General features: G+C 46.0%; 1 protein-coding gene across 2 annotated transcripts in view; it reads right to left on the bottom strand.

Annotated features, from left to right (window-relative positions):
* The window catches only part of LOC135393990 (cell adhesion molecule Dscam1-like), a 276,267-nt gene extending 252,922 nt beyond the window's left edge, over nt 1-23,345 (bottom strand). For both annotated transcript variants that reach the window (XM_064624410.1, XM_064624409.1), the window contains exon 1: nt 23,051-23,345. In XM_064624410.1, coding sequence (XP_064480480.1) covers nt 23,051-23,126 — 76 coding nt within the window. In that variant the 5' untranslated portion in view covers nt 23,127-23,345. The remainder of the gene's footprint in view (nt 1-23,050) is intronic.
* Nucleotides 23,346-24,320: the final 975 nt, after the last annotated feature.

Raw genomic sequence — 24,320 nt, 5'->3', positions numbered from 1 at the left:
ATATATTTCAGCCTTCGTGCGTCTTCAAGCCTGTGTAACGCACGACAATCCCCATAAGTTACTTAGGCGCGTTAACAAATTGCGGAAGAGTTTCAAGTTGAAAGTCAAGTTAAGGAAGCTGAACAACAAACATGGTCCGATGCAAACAAAAGATGAAAAATTGAGAATGTGTAACGTTAATGCATGGAGAGCACGATTGTGTCGTGATGTGCACTTTTTATTTTTCTTCATGTTTCGAGCTTATTTTTATAAAAGGTCTCATCACTTAGCGTCTACTATTTTGTTGCTTCCTTCCGGAATGCTTCAATATTTCGAATTTACTTAGTTGACGTCCATGGCTATTCGTGGACGAATCGAGTTTTCAGTAATGGTGCTGCGTTACATCGAAATGCGAGCCTTAGACGCAAAAACAGAGAGTCCTTTTTGATCTCAAAATTTAAATCACTCCAACCTCATGGATTCAATATCAGCCCGGATACCCTTCCTCAATCGATTAGCCATTAACGTATACTTCCCGCTATAGCAGCTTCACCCAAACACTGTGCCCCCTTCCAAGCATGTACTGTCTAGACATATTGTTCTCTGGATGTCATTTTCGATCTTTTCCCACTGGCTTAGTGTTCCTTCCCAATCGGGTTGGATCCCAATCCATTTGGCACTGATACGCCGCTTCTCATGTGCCACCTTTGCAGCCAGTTTCAACTGGTTTCGCGTCTTTTTCTTTGAATCATGTCCGGTTTCTGCATTCCTTCCATTATCCCTTCTACTGTGCCCGCGGGTTTGCGACAACCCTTTTCCAGCCACGTCGTGGTGGTGGTGGTGGTGGTGGTTGGTAAAATAACAAGGGGAGGTTGAATTCGCGCAAGCCACGTCGTATTTGTCATCAGTCTGTTCACTTATATCCTTTACACTCTCCATATTCGTATGTTCACGTGTGTCATCCGAGTGTATATATATTTGTAACTCCAATGCTGTTGTTTTTGTACCTGACGAAATGCAATCCACTGCATGAAAAGCTTGTAACCGCTTCAGTGAAAGCTTCAGTGTTTTATAATCTTGTTGTTACACCCTTCAATTAGCTTGAAATGTATGCCATGTAAATTTGGAGCTTAACTAGCTTCATTTCAAGTACAGTGGCACTGCAAAATCGTACGTGCACTTCCGGACACCCAAGGTAACGCGATCACCGGTACCGTGAATATTCCGAGGAGACATAGCTCGAAAGGGATATCGGCTTGTTTGCTCTTTTAGAGAGAAAATGCCTAGGTGTGAATTTTGCGTCCTGATCATGTTCAAGTACAACTGTTGCTTGCTTGCTTGGTTGGTTGGTTGGTAAAAACAGAAAAAGATTGAAATCACAGCACAACTGATGAAACCGATTTCTAATGCGTTTGCATCATTTGTACGATGTATCGTCGTTGCTATATCGTCAAATTATGCACCGCAAAGTTGAGCTATTTCGTTTCGAAACGCACACAAACACATCATTCCCTCACTGAATATGTGAGCCAAGTTTGTAACCACCCACAGTGTAGTCATCGTTCCAAGAAGTTCCTTTCAACTCACATTTTCGCTTCTCCCCCTCTTTTAAACAATCACTCGCGTATTGAAACACGCCCACACATCACGGAACCATCAAACGTTTCGGAATCCTCGTCGCCAAATTTATGACACGCACACGACAGCTGGGCACGGATGGCATTCGCCCTCTTCATCCAAGTAGCGAGTTAGGCCGAGGCATGTGTCGGAGTACGAGCGAGCAACCTCCCCCTGAAAACATCCGGTTGCGCGTGTCCCATGGAAACCCGGCGGAATGCATCCAGGGATCCCATCTCGATGGCGCGTTCTGTCCGCCTCACTGCTCCCCATTACAAAGGGTCAGCGAGATTAATTAAAAGGGGTCCGCGAGATTGGCCAGCAGAGCTACGTGCTCTATGCCCAATATGTGGCGAGCTCTTTTTTTTTCTGTTTCCTCCTGCAGGGAGGTCGTGTTTGATTGGAACCAACTGGGTAGACGCGTGTAGATGTCTGAGGCACATCGGTTGTTAGGCGTGACGGGTAAGGGTTGTTCTTAGTTATGACAGAAGGGGATACCCTGCACAAGCAGAGAAAGTGAAAGAAAATGGCATGCAGACGACCCGAGCCGAGCTTCATCTAGGGGCAAACGCATCACACAGAACCTCCGCGAGCATAAGGGCAAAGTAAAAAAGTAATTCTGTTACTTGTTCTATGTGCTACTAGTATTTGTTCTACTTGTTTTTATTTATTTGTTTTTTGTGTGTGTGTTAGCGCCGCGAAGCAAATGCGGCTATGAGCGGCATACAGACGTAGACAGATGGAGAGAGGACAGCAGAAAGGGGTGGGGGACAGAGGGGGTTAGAATGCGTCCTGGGCCGACTTCAGGAGGAACTGTGCCGACATGCGTCTGGCAAGCCTTCGGAAAACCTAGGGAAAACCTCAGACAGCGCTGCCGGTGGTAGGATTCGAACCCACTACCTCCAAAGTCTTCAGCACGACCTTTGCTACCACCAACGGGCGGGTAGCCTTACTTAACCCGCTCGGCCATGCCGCTGGTCTACTTGTATGTATGTATTGTACTGCACGCTCTTGAATTCATGTTCATCTTTCGATGATATGTGCATTGTTTACCCTCCTGGTACGGCACAAGGTGCCAGGAAGATCTGAAATAAAAATAAATAAATAATAAAAAGCGAGAGATCTCACAAAAAAGTGAGGAGTTCTGCCTTTTTGGTTCAAGTGTGCCGAAGTTAATGATGGTGGTAGGTTCCCGTGTGCGGATTTTTATTTTTACAGAGCAAAAGCCTGCAAGCATATACGTAATAACAAAGTAAGTATAGCAGCTGTAGAGGATTTCAGGAAGGTGGTGGTGGTAGTGATGGTGGTGACGTAGACCGGCTTGCCGTTGTTGGCCTCACGTATGTGAGCTGCGTCACGGTTGTAGCCAGGATGAGATGGGATGATGTGATAACAGATGAAGGAATGATGACGGCCGAAAGTTACCATCTAAGGCAGTCACTGCCAGAGTTGATGAGAAGTCCGAGCAGTCCGATGAGCAGTCCGAGAGAAGCGACTGTGGTTACGAGCGGCGTACAGATGGAGAGACGACACCAGGAAAGAGTTGAGGACCCTGCGTTAATATGCATGGCGGGCCGACTTCATGAGGAACTGTGCCGACATTAGTCACGAAAGTCTTCGGAAAACCCATGGAGAACCTCAGACAGCGCAGCCGGTGGTAGGATTCGAACCCAGCACCTCGCAGGCCTGTGAATACTTTTAAAATCACCTCGCAGTCTTCAGGACGACCTGTGCTACCACCAACGAGCGCGACGCCTTAACAACCGCTCGGCCATGATGGACTACGATCGTGAGCTGTGCCACAGTGGTCGGTCTGTGGATCAATTTTGCCCACCTGAGTGATCTTTAACGTGCGCTGGAAACTCAAGGCACGACGCACCGCATTTAACACCCTCGCGGAAGACTGCGTGCCTGCGTAACTTGTGCCCTACGACCAACTCTCTGGCGTCTTGGCAACCTCTAACCTAGGATCAATAAGGAGCACGCGCTATCACCTGTGGTCCACGGAGGCCGGTGGTTCGCCAATTACGGAGGTGGGGAAGTTATCCGTCAATATCATCTTGCAAAATCATTGCAAACGAGAACACAGACGAGAGTTTACAAACAGAAAGGAGAAAATTTAATTGTATTTAGAATTGTGTTGAAATTGTGGCAAGTTTACTTGGTCATATTAAATATCCTGAAGAGAAAGGAGAAACGGGTGCTTCCTTTTCTTATTCTTTTTTTGCAAGAAATTGGCTTCGTATATTCAGTCAGATAGAAGGCCACAGTCCAGTCGTCGGGGTCCGGCAGGTCCGGCGGTACTGCAGCGCCTTCTGGCCTTTCATTTCGCGATACAAACCTTCAATTCGCTTCCCGTCAGACAGTAAGACGGTTTTCGGCCGTCATCTTAAGAACGGAGCGGACGGCTTGGGTGTGCTGCATTATTCCCAGGCTGTTCTAATACTTCAGATATTACGTGCTCAGCGATGGCGGAACAAGAGATACACGTTACGCTATCTATATGCTGCTAGTTTGCAGGATGGTACGCTTGTCTCTTATAGTGTGCATGACCGAGTTTCTTGTATAGAGTAGATATACAAGAGAAGACGCAGTCCAGAAGGCAAAAGGTGGAATGAACTGTAGTGCAAAGTATGAAGCACCTCGAATAAAACTTTAATGCACAAGCTTTCGCGTAGCGCCTCCACGCTTCTTCAGGTATACAAAGTAGGTACTTTCTTCAGGTACATGTGATATATCTTTTGCGTATCTGAAGAAGCGTAAGCTCTACGCGAAAGCTTGTATATTAAAGTTTTATTCGAGGTGCTTCATAATTTGTACTAGAGAGTATATTTGTGATACTATGAAAAGAGTAATAATGAACTTCATTACGAGAGTTCACTGAGGTCGATGCGGATCGATGCAATCGATAGTTTACATTAGTAATGACTATGTAATGACCCTAAGCCTTTTTCTTCGTCTTCTTGATAACGACTTTAAAATCAATACTCATCCTGATGAAATCCTGATGAGAATTTTGCAAAAACAGGGCGGATATTTATCGTATCCGAAGGAGATAACTTTTCAAATTGATTGTGTTCGACTACTCCAGAGCGTTTCCCAAGTACTAATTTATTTTTGACGTTACGTCGAACTCAGGTTTAATTTATTTTAACGGTAGCCGCCTCGGGGTGGTACCTGATCGGGTATCACCCTCGATTTGTGGCAGAATATTTTTCTCCGTGCGAATATGTCTATTTTTACGAATAATTAAGGGAAAGGGTAGCGATACCGTGGTTTCTTGCAGGACGTTCCCTGTTCACATTACTCTCCAATCCAATAGCAATCGCTGTTCCTAATACATTAACAACCTACATCACAAACTATTGCGTTTGTGATTGTATCACAAAAGATTAATGTACCCTCACTTCTCGCTCACATTTTCATGGGAGAGCGCTTCATCATGCCCGAGATAATTCACGCCAGTCGGAAACATGACATTCGAATCTGCTAACACATCATATGACCCACGGATAAGCTAAAGAACACATAATTTTGCTACTCCTCTAATCTCTAGCAACGTCTTGTATGAGAATCTGAAGAAGTCGTAAACATCGTTATGGTACATCAACAAAATGAAGCTTGTTTCGTGTTCGTCTGTTGTGGTGGTTGTGGTGGTTGTGGTGGTGGTGGTGGTGGTGGTGGTGGTGGTGGTGTGGTAGTGCTGATGGAACTGCTTGCTGTATAGTCGGCCACGCTCAGGCCGGGAAACGTCACGACCATCGCAGAGGGGAATCGCGCGTCCTGAGCCGACTTCTAGGGAACTGTGCCAACATTTGTTTAAAGCACCTGAGGAAAACCCAGGGAAAACCCAGACGACACAGCCGCCGTCCGGATTCGAACCCAGGTCCCCTTCCAGTCTCGGCGTAGAATGCCATCATCGGTTGTGTGGCTCAACCTCAGAGCCGTTACTTTCCATCTATATATGGTACCATATCGCGCACGCTTTTTTGTGACAACTAACGTAACTGCATAAGTGTCATTGTAAGGCGTAACCTTTGAGTTTGTTTTCAACAAATCAGGGGAGAGAACGATGTCATTCGGGATTATGGTTGGCTAGATGCGTGCTATGCGGCGAACTTCTGTTTTAGGAGTGTAATTCGGGACAAGTTAACTCATACACGTCAACTCCGCCCACAAACTTGAAGGCGTCTGTGATTAACTTAGATGGGCACATGATGGGCACGCCTGTGAGCCACAACGTAGTGCGCCTACGTGCATCAAACCGTCGTGTTGATCACATGATACACTGATCATGTTGATCACTGGTCGTCGGAGACGACGCACAAAGAGTACGTTTGCGTGCTTTTAAAGGAAACACGTAAACATTCGCTTTAACAACACGTCCGCATGACGTCCGCCATCTTCTGATATGCACCACCCACATGTGAGGCTCCCACTGTAAGTCCTGGAGCCATTTGAGGCCAGAGTGGTACCACTGATTTGACCAATGTAGAACCAGCCACCCCACTTGGGAATCCACCCGGGACCATCCACATTCAGCCGGAACCAGTCCAGATTCAACTGGAACCATTCTGGAGCCAGTCCTGGGACCATTTCCAGTCCATTTTTGCCTGGGGCAGCGTGCCGACTACATTCTCCACTGGCGGAGATATAGATCTGTAACTGTAGCTCCTACGTGGTCTGGGAGTACAGTTCCTCGAAGTGCTATATGAACAGGTGGTGTTCCTATTTTTTTTTTTTTTTGCGAATACTATAACAACCGCCCGGTACGCGCACGCTGTGCGTTTGTATCGTTCGAAAAAAAATCCCTGATCAGTACGGGTTCATTTTCGTGTTTGCCTGTACGAAGGAAACGGCTACCTCTTCTGATTTCCTTCCGCGATGTCTCGGGCCATCGCACGTTTCTTTCTCGCAACGCCACGGTACGCCCGCAAAGAGTCCCGCCATCAAGATGATACCGCCGAGATAAGACAAAACGAAACCCCGGACACACATCCGCCGTACTTCCTCATTTCCTGCGCCCTACCCTACTTCTTCTTCTTCAAGACTTAATTCTTCCTCACGAGGAAACAGGCGCGTGCGATCATCACGACCGGAAACGCTGGTCTCACGTTCCGGCAGACGTCGTAAAACTCGTAAAACTGTTCGTGTCCTCCTCGTAAAATGGTTCTTTCCCGGCATGCGCGTCTATATGGACTCGGCATTCTGTTTTGTGCCAGTGTATTTAGCTGCTGTTTGCGCACGTTGTAGTCGTTGTACAACAACAAGAGCTTCCATAATAAGTGCAGGGCCATTTCTTTATTTACAGCATTACGCTATAAGGTTTCTCCCATCGCGCGCCGCCGTTGTTTGAACTTTTTTTTTGTCATCTCCCTCCATGTGCGCTTGTAGTAAACAGTGTTCTATAGAGGTTATGATGCAAAATATTTGTTCGTACTTTTAACCGTGCACCGTCCACGCAGCCGGACGGCTTCAAGTACCTGTATTTTCGCAACAACTTTCGGAAACGGTTATAGTTTTCGGAGAAGGTAAAAGTGCGACAGCATATAAACAGTTAATCAAGAAAAAGAAAAACCGTATATGCTTCTGCACACATAGCTGTACAGCCACTCTAAAAGCAGCACCCACTCTTTACAAAAAGAATCCTGATTTGGAGAAAACGTGGGGCGTATGTCTTTTCGCTACAACTAATCACCATGATAAGTAACTGCGTAAGTGTTAGAAATGATGCCCCACTCTTAGAAATGATGCCCCCCCCTGGCTGAAGAAGCAGAAGGAGAAGGAGCAGAAGAAGAAATGATGGTGGCGTTGGTGAAAGTATGGTGAGCTAGCTCATCATAGTGAAAGTGCTCGCCGTTCTCGGCTTCACAGAGGTGGGTAACGTCACGGCCGACGCCCTGGGGGAATGTGCGTCCTGGGCCGACTTCTAAAGGGAACTGTGCCAACACATAGTTGAAAGCGACTGAGGCAAAACCTTTTGTTACAATTATAAACAGCATAAGTGCCACACAAAAAAAGGGGCACACCTCCCGTTTTCAACAAATCAGGGACGGTAACGATATAATTCGAGATGATGGTTGGCTAGGAGAGTGCTATGCGTTCATTTGTAAGAGGGTAGGTAGAAGCTATTGTGGGTATATACAGATGAGGGTACACAAAAAGCCGTGCTTTGCGAACACGTATAGCTTTATACTCCTGTCACACGGCAAATTGAATGTCATTCCCAGAGAATGATTTTCGCACTGAATGACATTCGTTTCGTGACACACGGGGAAATCAAATGGCAATACACGCGAATGATATTCGCTTTTCCCTCTCGCCCCGACAGCGTACCCTCGCTGTAGATAGGTATCAAAAGCAACAACGATAAAGCGTTCGAAGAAATGAAAGACGAATGAAAAGTTGAGCTCCAATATTTTATCACGAATTTGATAACTTTTGACGCGAAGGAAGGAAAGCTAGACACTGTTTTTCGGATAGCTACACTCGTTTCCCAGTCGCCACGTTGCCAAGTGCGGTGCAGATATGTGCTTCTTATACCCTAGTCAGACAGCATTTCAAATGTCAATTGCGAGAAATGGCCTTCGGCTTCTTAAATGACCTTTGTTCGGGGGCGCCTGCCAGACAGGCGGGAAAGGAGTGCTCCTCAACTGACTGCCCTCATCGGCTCCCTTTTTCGGTTTCGTTTTCCCTGTCTGCTGTGGAAATTTGAAGTTGGTCTGTGCGCCACAAATCAAGATGCAGAAGTCATATGCACTTCTCTAAATAGGATCTAAATACGTTTACACAGTTTCATTCCATTATCCGCATTTTATAAGTTTTCCTACATTCAGCTGCGAAGGTAGCGAGGGTACAATGACATAACACTGTTGTCGAGATTGCTCCTTTCTGCACCTCAAATGTCGTTGGGGGCCTCCTTTCGCGTTGATGGTCATTTCTTAGAAAGGTCCTTTGAGCTGCCGTGTGACACGGCTCTGAGAGGTCATTCTTTGCAAATGAAAATTCCCCGAAGTCCTTCGAGCATGCCGTCTGACTGGGGCATTAGTTGTCTTTGCTTGTGGTACTTAGCCAATTGGATGTCTTTGAAAAGGCGACGATTCTGTGAAATAATCTAATGTTTCGCTTGTTTCGAGCGAAAGAAATAAACATATAACTAATGTACCTGTATCATGCTTCAGATGTTCGGCCCTGTTGTCTTAATTATCGACACTGACATCATTTGCGAATGACATTCTGTTTCTTCGTGTAGCTCGATGTAAAACAAACGAATGGCATTCGGTGCGATTGTCATTCGGTTTGCCGTGTGACAGGAGTATTAGAGCACTTTAAAGGCATTGAAATTCCGCTGTAGTCCCAGTTTAAATCTCACGTACCATTTACTGCCATTTAGAAAGTGGAACTCGCGTGAACACATTTACAAGGACGTGTTCAATAGTTGAACACCATCCTTGCAGGCTGCCCTCGCACAAATTGATTTTACAATCAAGTAGAATTGGTAATGGTGGCGCCTGTTCCCGCCGCGAATCTCCGTGTCAGGTAGAAACAGTTTTATTATGCGGTGCATTAAAACCGGACACTGTGGGCTTATGAAAGATGCAATCTGACGTCTACGTCTCGGAGCGTTAAATTAAACGCCTCGCAGACTGAGCGAATGTTGCACCAAGCTGAGTTAACTTTAACATATGGCCGAGATGACTTGTGAGTTATACGGACAGAAGATGTGAACGTCACGAACGTGTCTCAGAGTCTCGGAGCGAAACTGGAGAATTGTGGCCGCGCGGTGCAAAGTCGATGTCGCTCCCCTGGAATTTTTTATGTGAATTATAATTATATGACCTAGCTTCATACATAATGCGAGTCAGTCACGAGCCACTGTGTAGGAGATCAGACAATTTCTAGCTCATAGGGCTTAACGCGCACATCGAAAACCTCCGACAGACGGCGCGGCGGTAATGTTTACCTCCCTTACATCACTGCGGTCCTGCACTCTTAGAAACGAACTTCACCTTGTAGAAAGCTCCTAGTCAACCATCATCCCGGATGACATCGTTCTCGCCCCTGATATGTTGAAAACGGGAGGCGTACGCCTTATTTGTACCGCTTACGTGCAGTACATAATTGGCACAAAAAAGGGGTACGCCTCCCGTTTTTCAACAAATCAGGGACAAGAACGATGTGATTCGTGATTATGGTTGGATAGGAGCGTGCTATGAGGTGAAGTTCGTTTTTAAGAGTCTCTGGGTAGAAAAACAAATCACGCGATCTTCAACTCACTATAGTGTGAAAACAAAGCTTCACCACACAGCATGTTCCTGATTTGTTGAAAAAGGGAGAAGGCGCCTATCTTGGATACATTATGCATGTTCAAGACATGCTGCACGCTATCGAATATATTAGCGGGGCACACAACGATCCAATGTAAGTATATCTGGACTAAACACACTCTCAAAACAGAACATCATCGCATAGCACGCTGTGCGCCAACTATTGCCGCGAATGATAGGGTTATCGCTTCTGATTCGAAGAGAGAGGGGGGTATGCCTTTTTGTGTCGCTTATCATATATATAAAATGACACAAAAAAAGGGATGAAGTTCTGTTTTTGGAGTGTGGAGCAGCTGAGGCGGAGAAATACAGAATGAGGAACATGTCAGTGGAGGCCTGAAAAGCTACGCATATTGCGATTAAAGAACAACAGTCGTGTCGTATTCACACTTGTATGCATTACCACGTTATATTAAATTTTCCTCCAACAAGAACAACAGTTGATGCTTCTTTAAGTGAAGGAGACCCAAAATGATATAAGTAGTTTTATATAGCACCCTCATGTGATTGATAAACTGGCAGAGAATTTTAACTCAATGCGAATTCCACCGAGCGTTGTACACCAGAAGGGCACATACTGTCTTGAGTATATGCACGTTACACTGTTCGCCTCAGTGCAACCAGATTCCGCGTTTCATTGGTCGTTCCGTACGCACTCCGTTCCTTTCTGCACTGAACTCGCGCCGGCAGAGCACACTGTGCTGCACAACGTAGGCAAGCGAAAGTCGCCATTATTATCATTGTTGCAAAGGCTCGATCTCAGAAAAACGCACTCACGCGATACTTTTGCTACGGGAATCTTTCCGAAATGTGTCTTACTTCTATAAAGTATGACTTGCGTAAAACGGCGGCGCAAAGCATGAAATGAAAACAAAAAAAAAAAAGCAAGCAAAACAAAAAACATCGGAGTTTCTGATATGACAGCTTCTGCAGCATACCTCTCCCTCACGCTTCGCTAAGCGATGATCATACCGGCGTTCGCGAACCTATAGCATCCTACGAAGAATTTCAAGCCGGCAGATAAGTGGTTGAGCTTTTTTCTATTTTCTAGTGTGATCAATAAAGACGTCATCTTCACTCTGACACCACTCCCCGCTCACTCAGAAGCTTCCTATCTTCCTTACTCCGAAAACGCGCCTCAAATCACGCGCGCATACGTCAGTCTTATCACGTAAATCTCCTTTCTTCCATTTTCATGCATGCCCGCGAGAAAATGCCGCAAATATTAAACTGACAAGAATACCCCTTCCAAAGTTTGACACCCGCGTATAAATCCTTTAAATCTGCTTCAGCGAAAACCTACCCAGCGGCGCCTTCGTCTCAACAACCCCCCAACACATTTCCCTTTACAAATGAAACTCACCCCAAGCCACGTATCCCCTCAACTACCTTCCCAAGTTTGAACCTTGGGACAGAAGGCAACAACCCATCGATGTGGCAACATCTGCGCGCTCTACTCCAATCCATCACGTAGGGAAGAAAAAGGAAGGCGAGCAGATAAGTTGCGTATCAACCGAAGCCGCTTTTAGCAGGTGGTTACTTTCTCAGGCGAAAATCAGCAGCCGCTTTTTGCGCACACGTATAGCTATCACGCTGTGGGGAGAAGATCCGCTTTGCCCCCCGGCTATTTTGAGTCAGATGCGAGTTACTGAAGTATAATTAAGCCAGGTAGCTCGGCGCACAAACGGTCGGCTGTTCGCGCGATTGGACCTAGTGGTATAGCCGGCCGTGCAGGCTTAATGCCTCGCCTGTTTTGCGAGTAATCTGGGATGGGAGAAAGGAGAATGCAGGCGATGGTTGTGGGTTTATGTGCGAGAAAAATGCGACCTGGCGTGCCTGCGCGTGGTCATTTTCGTTTCGTGAGTTAGTAATCCTGCGTGTGTCGATCTGAGAATGTGCAGAATATATCGGACGTGATCAAGGCATGGCGATAACGTCCATACCGTAGTTTTCCTCTCTGGAAATGGAAGTGTTGCAACACGCGCACGTTATCGACGACTGCCGTATTTCAACGCCCGTGTTCGGATGACGCAGTAATAGCAGCAGATCACGTCGCCTTGATGTACCAGATTGAAGAGAGATTGCATGATTCGGACTTGAAACAACGAAGACAGCTTCTCAAACATGCCCTCAACTATCTGAACGAACGACCGCTGTGTCATCGATTACGTAACGCCGCCGCGCAAAGCATGCTCGTGGGCGCACACCAATCAGCCGACGCGTTCTTCCGCGTTCATCACAGCAAAGTATAATCTCAAACCGGCCTTTTCGTGACGCCACATGTTTGTGAACAGAGCGACGTCGATATGTGCCGCTCAGAGCAAATTAGTACTCACTGTACTCAGAGACAGTACGAGAGTGCACCCAGGGCGATAGTGTTAAAATGCTTTGTAGTCATAATAGCCAACAAGTATTTGCACCTGTCTGCCGACTTACGTTGTTGCTTCAACCCTGAAAGTATGTATGGTGTCAGGGCTAGTTCTCACTTGGCGGCGCCCGACGCGGCGTCGTGAGCGGGCGGCGGAAACAGACGCGCATTTCCGGAGTCGGGAGAGGAGAGACGTCGAGCCAAAAAAAACTGCCATGCCGAACTCCTTTCACGACGTCAGCGAGAGCCGCCGAGAACGACTGCTGGCGACCAATTAGGTGACACAGAAAGGCCACGCCCCCTGATTTTTCGTCTGCTTTGTACGTCGGAAGGCCACTGCGGTGGGAACATGAAAATCGTGCGCTCTGACGGGGAGGCGGAAATGCACCTCTACTTCCGCCGCCCGTTCACGACGTAGCGTCGGGCGTTGCTAAGTGAAAACTGGCCCTTAGTCGTAACGTTGTAGGGGAGCCAGTGCTTCATGAAGATGGTGAAGGCGTTCTACTAATCTTGCTATCCGCCGGCATGAATTCACGTTATCTGTAACCTCTTACCACGGCAACAGTGAGTTTTAGTGCATCGTACGCTATCTCTTTTGCGTACGCAAGGGATAGCGTTGGTGGTTCTGCGCACGCGCAAACAATAAAGAGAGCTCCGCGCATTGCGCAGCACCACTGCGCTATACCTAAGGTACGCAAAGACGATAGGGTACAACGCGCTAAAACTCGCCGTTAATAAAGATATATATTGAAGCATCGGCAGCTAAAAAAACGGTGGTTCTCTTTTCCTCGGATACGACGCGTTAACTAACACTGCAAATTTTAAGTTGAGAAATTAAAATTTGTTCGTCTCATTAAAGCAAGCGCGTCACTGAAGTAAAACTAATTTATTTTGATCGTACATATAATAATCCGTGTTTCCTACATTGCCCGCTTTCACTTTTTCTTTTGCGCATTTTATGTTCTTTCATTTATTACGCTTGCCTCAAACATGCGACACCTCGGTTAACCTCCATCCATCTTCTTTTTTTTTACTCCATTCTGGACCACAAAGCACCTGCTACAGACGTTGACAGATGAAGAGAGGACAGGAGGATGAAACGATAGACAGCTGGGGTTAGTGTATCGCGGGGTGTCCTGCGCAGACTTAGTGTGGCACTGTGTCGACACATATATAAGGGAAGCGTTCCTCAAAAACCAATGAAAACCTCGGACACATACAACTGGCAATACCAGACCTTGCTTGCCTCAGCAGCGCCTCAGAGTAACCACATAGAAGCCAAAAGCGCAAAGACCTACCTCATGACCAATCTATTGTTCTTGATGTTGACGAAAAGAATAATAGGGAGAGAGTCTGTTGTCATTTGCTTTAGGCTGCACCATTTCCGTATAGTTACTTAACGCGGTCTGCTTAAAGCACGCATAATCACAGAGAGAGCTACAAGGTACCCGTAGCAAGAGATCTTCACAAGGTCGCAACCTCATGTACCGCCTTACGGTCCTAAATTGTTTTCGCAATGATCAACACTAATAAGTACAACGCACCCCTGGTACGTCAGCGGGTCGTCTTGTAGCAGAAATGCCGGCAAGAAGGAAAGTAACACAAGCGCTCGACAAAGTCAACTCTTCGGCCGAACCATTTGCGATCTCATCAGTGTTACCGATGAGTCTCCGACTTTCGACCGAATCCACTCAATACCTTAAGCGACGAGACAGTGGAAGCACACAACAGAAGGGAAAAGGGAGGGGGGGGGGGGGTCGGAGTCTTCTTCCGGCAGCCAGCAACGTACATGCTGCGTTCGGATTTCTAAGTGATTTTTGTCGCTCTTCTTTTATTCGCAGCAAACGACGCCGTGTCGACAAAGTGGTCAGCTGTAGCTTCTGCAATTAGAGGAGAATCTTCTACTGCGTGTGACTGTCTTCGTGTTGCTCCTGAGAGAAACTTAATCTGATATACGGAAGATAGTGCCCGTTATTTAGAGAGGAGTCTATGGGATGTGGGCCTGAAGGAGATTGAGGGAATCAGTGGTAGGAGGAACGTGTATAGTGCTGGCCGTTACATTCACGGTAGTGAGGGAGTCGGTACGAGATTGTATATTGTTTTTATCAATGTTTACTTATTGCAGTGTGGTAGTGCTACTGTAACAATCTCATTGGTGATGATGACGTGATAAAGAAAAAAATGGGGATGAGGCTACCCTAGGACTGGTTAAGGAGATAAAGTGCAACTTGTAGTTCATTGTTCAAAAGTTTCAACCGAGTGAGCGTAAAATGCCAAACAAGACGAGGAAGCCGTTGGGCGCACACACTTATCATGTCACAGAATCCCCATTAGCCCAGTTCTACGTAGAAAATGTTCAATCTCGATGGCAATGATGTCAATACATTACTACAGTGTTATCTAGGATCAGCCACTTTGTAGCGTTTGTAACTTCAAAGACAGAATGGAAGCGGGGGCCTTCCTGCACTGCAGGCCGACTCCTATTCGCCGATTGTTTATCAGTCCGAATATGTGGAGATTGGCGCAGCACAAAGTTACGTTACGGCACATACGGAAACAAATAGAAAGGTATTCACGTGAAAAGAAACAACTACTTTCTGGATGATAAATGGGGAATAAGGTGATACGTGAAGGAATACGTGAAAATAAGGTGAGGGTGGAAGTATCGAGACATGGTGTGTCAAGCAGGTTCCATTACAAATGCAGAACCTTCTTATCTGAAAAATCTTTAACTCCATAACTTAAAAACCCGAGACTAGGGGACAAAAAAACGACAACACAGACAACTGAGACCTTGTCTGCGTTGTCGTTTTTTGTGCCCTAGTCTCGGGTTTTTAAGATATGGATCTATACAACCAGCTCGCTACCTCTCTATCCTCTCGTTACTGAAGAATCTCGTTTAATTTTGATAAAAGATACGACAATGCCGTGAAATGATTTGGTGAGATAAGCATATAAAGTATCGAAAAGACAAAATAGTAATTGTGTGTGCAGGTGCAAAACTGCATCCTCTAATTGGCTGGTTCACAGTACTGAGTTCGTCGCACAAGAAAATTTCATCGGCTCGTATAGTAGTTGGATATCTTCCACGTGTGGTATGCTTGCTTCCTCAGAAATCCGAACTTTCAATCCTAAAGAAATACTTCGACAGCGCACGGAAGCTCCTTACGAATGACAACCTCCGTATCACACGTTCTAATTATAGACGCCCACAGACGACTTTCAGGCGCAGCGCTATATCTCCTGGCCATGAGACCGGACCGTCGTGCACTCGGAGCACAGCCCAGTGCACAATATACGATATGACACGCTATCTAGTGTGTACGAGAAGAATCACACGAGACAGCGTGACATCCCTGTCACTGCTCCCCACTGCATCCGTGCCGTTCTCGCAGCGTGATGACAGTTATTGATTTCCTTGCAGAAGACTTCTGCCCATGTTATAGATGTGCCCACTGACCAATGAGATATCCTACACGAGGCCACTCGTGACAGACCCGGCCAATGGGAAAAAAAGCTAGAAATAGTTGTTGTATCGCGTCATACGTACTTCCGTGTGGCTCTTTGCCCTTCTTGGTGGGCTTTTGCGTGTCTCCGTGGTTGCAATAGAGTGTATCTTTTGTTAAAGTAAATGGTATATTTAAAAAGAAAGGGAGTAAAGGAATAAAAGAGAGATGAAGCGCTTGTCTCATTATGGGACATCTCGCGAAGATATATCATTCAATGTCACTTTCTAACCTGGAACACGTTGTGTTTAAGAGGTACGGTTGGGAAGGCTTCCTGGCATTTCGAAGTGTGGCAACGCGTCATAGCGCGATTCATATCGGATGGAGCTTCGAGGGTAATCATGAACATCGAGGACAGAGAGGGAGGGAGAGAGAGGGAGAGAGAGATACATGATGACGGTGATATGGAACATCGAGGAAGGCAAAGTGTTTGGTTCCATGTTTCTACACCTCACGATGGTTACGCCGGTAGGTTTTGTGTTACGCGGTGCTGTGTATATTATACGTGCGCTGTATGTTTTGTGTTGAAAATGGCTATTTGCTCTCCATATTGTCTTGTTTCTATATTTACAAGACCTTTGGTACTGTTAATTCAAACAACTTTCAGAATCGAGACCATGGATTCACGGGGCGGGGTCACTATTCCCTCTGAAGGCCAGAAGCCGTACGGATTTTGTATGATAATGTTAATTCTAGGATGTTTTGAAAAGCGACATTCGGCAGACTGAATGATAGCTACTGTGAGGCTCCATGCCCCGCACTTGCTAGGTCACAACGGCACCACAACCGTACAGTATCCGCTAAGGGGATGCTACGCAGAAAACTTTCTGATAGAGAAAGCCGTACGATTCAAAATCGAATTAGATAAGAGCGCACGTTCGAAATTGTTATGGAAATCTTCCATTAGAAAAGCGTGTTTTTCTCGAAATTTCTAGAGTTACTTAATACTTTCTTAGTTTGGGTAAGCCACGTGCCCTTAGTATCCATTCGAGAGTCGTTCAAGGTTGATCGAGATTTTTATTTCTTTAAATACGATGGAAAACCACGTCAGTTTTTCAAAGTATTCATCGCGCGCACTTAGACACCGCTGCCATCGCTGTGGCAGCTCTTTGATGCCTTTGGCGTAGAAAGAAGTGAGCCGCTGTCGCAGCCACCGCAGGACATCTTTTTGGAGTGCTTCATCTGTGTGGAACGACTTACATCCACGTCGCTCTTTAAGGGGCTCTAAGAAATGACTATCGCTTGGGGACTGCATAGGACGGGCAAAACCTCGCAGCGTACTTTGGCCAGGGTTGCTACCGTGAAATCCGCCGTGTGAGGCCGGGCATTGTTATGATAAAGAATGACCATTCCGGACAACGTCCCAGGCTTTTTCTTGCTAATTACGTTTCGCACGGCACCATTCATCATCGTGGGGTGGGCATTAATTGCGACCCCTTGCTCCAAGTAGTCCACATGGATGACGCCCTGCATGTCCCATGAGAAGACAATTCCCATAGACATCCCACAGGCATCATGATTTTCTTTGGTGACATTATGTCACCATTCCATGCTGCTTCTTTCTTGTCTCTGGGGTGAAATGATGCATCCAAGATTCATCGCAGGTGATGACTGACTGCAAAAATTCGTCCCACTCGGTTCTGTGGCTCTTCCAATCTGTTCTGCAGCTGCTCAGAGACTGCCGTGCACGCTCTCCTCTGGTCACGAGTGAGGCGTCGGGGAACCCATCTTGCGTAGACTTTGCGAAACAGTAAGTGCTCGTGAATGATTGTCACCACACTGCCGACACTGATATTACGCTTTGCTGCAGTGCCCCGAACTGTTACGCGCCGGTTCTCGAGGATGGCTTGCTCAACGCCTACGATGTTTGCAGGCGAACTTCCGTACTGGACTGCGATGTACTGGACGCGTACTGCGGACGGACGAACGTGTCCATGGGGTTCACTCGTCACCACATCCCGTCCTTAGATCGCCAAGCTGTTCGCACCATTCGTACATTCTTCCCTTTGACATCGTTTGTTCACTATACTGTGCCTGTAATCTTCGAACCATCGAAAGTTTTATTCAGTTGCATTTTGCTCGAGCAAAAGCTTCCGTCAACCTTGAACGACCCTTGTATTGTTAAAACCCTGAGAATCAGGCACAAATACACGACGCACTCGGGGTTGTAAATATGGATACTATGTAGTCACTACCAGCTCACCTGGTTTCTCGGCGTCTCACACATATTTTAGAGTTTTGTAAGTAATCTATTAGAACAGCTGCCATGAACAACGCTCACTGTGGATCCAAAATCCCAAGTTACGAATTCCAAAATCCCCAAGCTACTATCCAATCAAACCGTTGCTCAAACATCGTACGGCATCCTAAAATAGCTCGAGACTTCATTAGCTCACTCCCGAACCAACTGCATGAAACTCATCAGTATTAAAGTGCCCCATGCTCCTTCCGTTTAGATTCAAAACAACCGATCTCATCAGCTTATAAGGCTTCTCTACCGTATCGCATGCAGTACACAATATTTGCTCAGCACCCGTTATCGATCTGGAACGAATCGGTCTCCCGCCTGCCCGCAGGGGACGGCGTATCAAGTGTGTGTGCTCGCATTCGGGTCCACACATCCCAAACGTAATTACACTCACGGCTGTCTGACCGTGGGAAATCGTCGTCCACCTTTCCATCTAGTGCTAGCTTTGGTCAACTGTCGTCTGCGAGGGTTTCGTGTGGGTTTTAGGGGGATCGAGTGGCAAACGCGCAACTGCGCTAGTATTTCGGTGCTGCGTAAACAGTTCGGTACATTTCGTATGAATGACCATGAGGGATCCTGAATGTAGGATGACCGGAAGCTGATCGATTGTGCTTTTGGATATTTAATGGAGTTTTATTGCCGAGCGCTATGCATGACCGAACAGCAGACGCTCCAGCTTTCTGCTAGGAAGGGAGTTGCCTCAGGACAGAAGCCACCGATACTTCGAACAGAGACATGGTATTTAAAGGGTTAGGTGTCACACCTAACCCTTTAAATACCATGCCAGTGATGAGGACGGTGCCCAGAAGAAGAACAGTCTCTATTCGAAATATCGGCGGCTTCTGTCCTGAGGCAACTCCCTTCCTACATCTCTACCGGTTCGCTGGATTTCTACCCATCTACAGCTTTCTGCTAGTTTGATTGATTGATTTTTAAAAGAAAAAAAAGGGAGATGTTAGTCCCGAGCCACTCGGGACTGGCTACTCCAGGACGCGTTATTAAGAAACGAAAGGGAAACTACACAAAACTCGACGCTTTGAAACGGAATGGAAACGGGTGTTGGCCAGCAAATCAGCATACTTGCCATGCGTCCTTGTGCAATTTCTCGTCTCGACAGACCTCTCTGACACATTGTGACGCTTTGTTTTTGTGCATTTTAATTTCGCTTTTGGTGCCGAGCTAGATGGTGATGTTCTCATTTCTGCTAGTTTATTATCCTGAATATTATACTGATATTCGTAAATTGAAAGGCCCCAAAACATCAATTAAAGCTTACTTCACAGTGTTTTTATACGACGTTATTTTGATCTTTCTAGTACTGTCATTATTTTTTAATCTGTATAATAATCGTTGCTATCCTTGTGTAAACTGTTAATATGCACTTAATCAGCAACATAAACCAGCTTAATGTTGCGCTGCTGCTGTTTTGGTGTAGAGGTGTCGAGTCACGCAAATAATAATAAACTAAATAATAATAAAATAATAAACCGGGGCTTTACAACTGTGGATCCCAATAAGTCGTCTCGTTAAATAAAAATATTGTTATTGTTAGCAGTAGTACTGTGCTCTGTTCCTCCCTCAGTTACAAAGCTGCCGAGCTTTCATGAGTTGCCTTCCGAAGCTCACTTATCACATGTGTTGCTCCGCTCTAATTTCTCATTGTCCACACCTAAGCACATAAACTTCAGGAGAACAGCCTCATTTCCTTACGTTCACACTTTGCATCTTCGCATATTTATGTCCAGAGAAGCAATATTTCATGAGCGTCCCCTCGTCCAGCCGCCTTAGGAAATCTCACAGAAGTACATCCTGCTCCAGCGAAGCAAAACCAACCGTCCTCTTTAGCATAATCCACTTTTAGCGTTTATCACGCGCAAACCCCGCACGGACCCTTCCATCAGACTCAGCAACCCATTTAAATTTCATTAGAAAAACACGGCACGCCAGCAGTATCTTGCAAAACATGCGCCTTCCCACTTAACAACTCGTAAAACCGCAGCTAAGCGGGCACCAGCGGCCGCTAATCCTCAACAGGCGTCAGCGTCGTGCACGCGCTATGGGGCTTTCTTTCCTATGATTGCAACATGAATATTCATAAGCTGCTTCGAAGTAACAACAACAACAACAACAACAACGGGCGCCCGGAGAGGGCTTGAAAAATTGTTGTCTTTGCAAGCAAACTAGTTCTCGCGAAAAATTTCGCCACGTTCGCAGCTTAAAGAGGCCGATGAATAAATTAGGACGCTCCAAAATTTTCGATGCGAAATCAGTGCCACCCTGCAGAGAAGCCGATACTTCAGATAACGAAGCGACGTTCGAGTTTTTAATTTTTTCTTTTTTTGTCCCATTATTTCTTTCGGTCTTTTTGTAACGTGGCAGTTTTTCCGCCTTCTATCTGTCTTATCTGGAACAACAGCGAGAAAGTGATCGAGAAATCGAAGATGCGACGTGCACTACGAGGGGGAGTTGAGTTGCAGATACGAAAAAAGAAAAAACGAAAAGGAGTTGTTGGAGCGAAGATGAATAATTTCGATATTATCGACTTTGGAAGAGGCGGGTGGCTTCAAGGAAGTCGAGAGTTGTTTCTCAATGAAGTAAATATGAAGTAAGAATTGGAGATAAGTAAATCATTGGAATTGCAAAGTGCTCGATGTGTTAATAAACTTCATTTTAACGGTCTTTCCGACGGTAAGCATTTGGTGAGTATAATATGGATATTGATTATGATAACCACGCGTTACTGTAACCGTGCATGTCATATATGCCGCATACTTATGCGTGTGCATCGTAGAATGACACGCAGACATAAAGAGAGCATCTAATTGTGTTACGTAGAGTTCCCCCCCCCCCCCCCCCCGAGTAGGGGATGTATACATGCCCCCTGATTTTTTTCAACACCCCCGTGAAATTTCTGAGAACGCCCAATACAGCTCGGCTACCAATGCATATATACCCATAACTATTTTTCCATAAACATATACCCCCAACTTGGGAGCCCCCCATCTCCAGAGGTCGATTTCCGAGGAAACTACGTATGCTACGCTTTTTCGTCCGCCTAATTATTGCAGGCGCTTGCTAACCACAACGAAACACAACGCCTTCAATTCTTACGAAAAGACCATGTAAATACGATGTAAACGGTTATATTAAGCTAAACTACAACACTTTAAGTGGAGGAGAAAGTAAAGCTCTTCAAGGATAAAAATCATGCCCGGTTAGGCTTACGGCAAGTGTAGCGGACACCGATCGCACGCAGCGGTGTTCGAAATAATACGAATTACCGCGGTACATATAATTGGGAATAAAGTGTAATCATTGGGGCTTCTATTCAGCACGTGTTCTAAATCTGAAGCAATCTTGAACACTGTTGTTTTAATCCTGCACTTTAAAAAACGGAGCTTCTGCATGCAACCGGGCTTATGGACATCCTATGACACGGTGAATGTGTGATGTGTGTGCCCCGGTGATTCCGCCACTTTACTCTAACTTGGGCGCAGCTCTTGAACTTTTGACCTACATGTTGAACTCAATTATCATCTCTGTTCGTCTCTGGACATCATCCTTTTGCGTTTTCATCATCTCATCATCAGATTGAACTTTCCGTATTAAGTGTACTGGGGTAGCCAGTTTGACTTCGTCGAAACTTACATCCCCATTTTTTTCTTTATTCACATCACATCACATCACATCACATCACATCACGGAGCTTCACCGCATAACAGGCTCCTCCCTTCAACGTTCTCGCCCTTGATTTAAATGAAAACGCCATTTTCGAAACAATTATGAACTGCATAATGCCACAAGAATGGCGTTCGCCTCCAATTTTCAGCAAATCAGGGGAAAGAGCGATGTCATTCGTGATGATGGTTGGCTAGGAGCGTGCTATGCGGCGAAGCTGTCGGCACAGTTCCCTCAGAAGTCGGCCCTAGACGCACATTCCCCAGGCCGTCGGTCGTTACGTTGCCCACATCTGTGAGGCCGGCAACGGCGAGTCATTTCGCCGCCACAACTTGTTTTTATTAATTATATAATTATATAATATATATAATTAATTTTTCATTCCGTGTCAGCGCCGCGAAGCAACTGTGGCTATGAGCGACGTACAGATGTGGGCAGATGGAGATAGAACGGCAGGAAGTAGTATGGGACAGGGAGGTCAGTATGCGTCCTGGGCCGGCTTCAGGTGGAACTGTGCAGACATTCGTCTGAAAAGTCTTCGGGAAAGCCCAGGGAAAACGTCACACAGCACAGCCGGTGGCAGGATTCGAACCCGCAACCTGCCAGTCTTCAGCACGGCCTTGGCTCCCACCTAACGCTCTGTTTTTAGAGCGTGGGAAACGTCTATTGCGTTCTCCGGGGCTTTTGCGAAGCAAACACTGGTGGCTTTGTGGGAGTAGCAGAATTCGTCAAGTGGCGAATTCAATTTCTTCCCTTCTCTATATATAAATGAAAGAGTGATATTAAACGGTAGGAGCAACTTCTTTATTTACACATGCGTAAACAAGACTTTCGTGCACGAGACTGCACTTCTTCAGGTTACAAAATTGTTTACCATGTGTAAATAAATAAGTTGCTCCTACCGTGTAATATCACTCTTTCATTTATTCACCACCTGCGACTTAGCATCGCCTGTTTTTTGCCTTCGTATCTTCTTTTCAAACTGAAGGCTAATTCCAACCGGGCCGTGTGTTCACAAAGCGTATACTTTGCGCGGTGCCCTGATTGTCAAGCATATATTCGCGTCCGTTATCGCGTAATATCGCAAATAATGTACTCAATAATGTATTCAAGCGTAATACATTCGCAGTTACAGGTGGGGTGCATTTGCGTAAGCTGGATCACCAGAAAGAGTGAAAAGAAGCACGCGTATAGGCAGGATGCTCCGGTTCACCAGAAACAGGGAAAAAGCACGGGTAAAGCTATGGTGTGACGTCATATGCACGCCACCTATAGTTTAAGAGAGACCGTCTCGCCTTCTACAGAAAAGAAACCACGGATGGCTCACCTGGATTTATCACGAAGTAGCCTACGAAAAGGAGGAGTGAGACAGGCATCGCACAAACTTGGGCGCACTGGCTCATGCTATGTTCCCGAGAACATCATCCGGAGCTATTCACAATAAGAGAGGGACCGTCACAATGTTTCAGTCGAAGGTCACGCCGCCAAAGCCTTTTACTGTCTTCCTAACGCTTTCTCTTTCGAAGTTGACGCTTCGGTAACGCCGGTGCACGGTTGATCATAGCACGCTTCGCCAATGATGCCTTCTTCACGTAGAGTTATAGTGCACGTTGGCTGCCAAATTTATTGCCAAGGGTCATAATCGGGTGTTGATTAGTACGACATCACGACTCGTTGCGGTGATGGCGACGTGGACAGATCATAATCCTTCACTTTTCGGCGTCCGGTGGTGGAATATTCGTTTCGTTCACCTGAAAACAGAAACAAGGAGAGAAAAATTATGTGGCTGCTCGAAACGTGCGTTGGTGTTGCTTAAGTGGCATTTCATTTTACGAGAGTGCTTCCTAAAAGGGTGGGATCCAAGTCAGACGTTCCCCTTCATTTTAATTCCAGTGTTATTTGGTATGTGCACAATGTTTGAATACGTAGAGCTGAACCTTGTCGAACTCTGCAACAGTACTGCGCACCTGCTTACACACGGTTTTCATCTCTTTCATAATTTTTGATAATAGACTTCACTCACTTCAGATTTCAGTGTGCACTGATTACAAGCTTTCGTACGAGCATTAGCAAGTTTCGTACGAGCGTTAAGTAATAGCTTTATAGAGACAATCACCGTCTAGATCGGTCCGTGGAATTTCCCGCATGGACACGTGGTCTGCCACGTACCCCCATATTCTGATCGCGTGACTTTGCAGCACGCCGCAATTGTGTAACCACCACGGTAACAATGCCATAAATGTTAAACGATTTCACTGGCGAAACATAGAGAGTTTCAATAAAAATTTTATAGAACTCAAAAACAGTTTTGCCGAAAATTTATCGCCAACGATGACCCTGTACTTAAATGCGTTTGGAACAATGCCAAACGATGTACTCAATTTTTTTCTACTTCCTTAACAATAATTACATGGGGCGAAGCATATGCAGCTCGATACACCTGAGACAGAACCCCCAGCACCCTTAAATTCCACCAGATATATTATAAACACACCGGGGTTACTTAAAAACGCTCTTTTCAAAAAATATATTATCTAGAAACGGCATCGAATAGGGGGGAAAGCAAGCAGGCGCGACGATGCCTCTGAACAAACACG

Source organism: Ornithodoros turicata, chromosome 5 (genome assembly GCF_037126465.1).
Source record: "Ornithodoros turicata isolate Travis chromosome 5, ASM3712646v1, whole genome shotgun sequence".
NCBI lineage: Eukaryota > Metazoa > Arthropoda > Arachnida > Ixodida > Argasidae > Ornithodoros > Ornithodoros turicata.
This window is presented reverse-complemented; position numbering and strand designations above follow the sequence as displayed.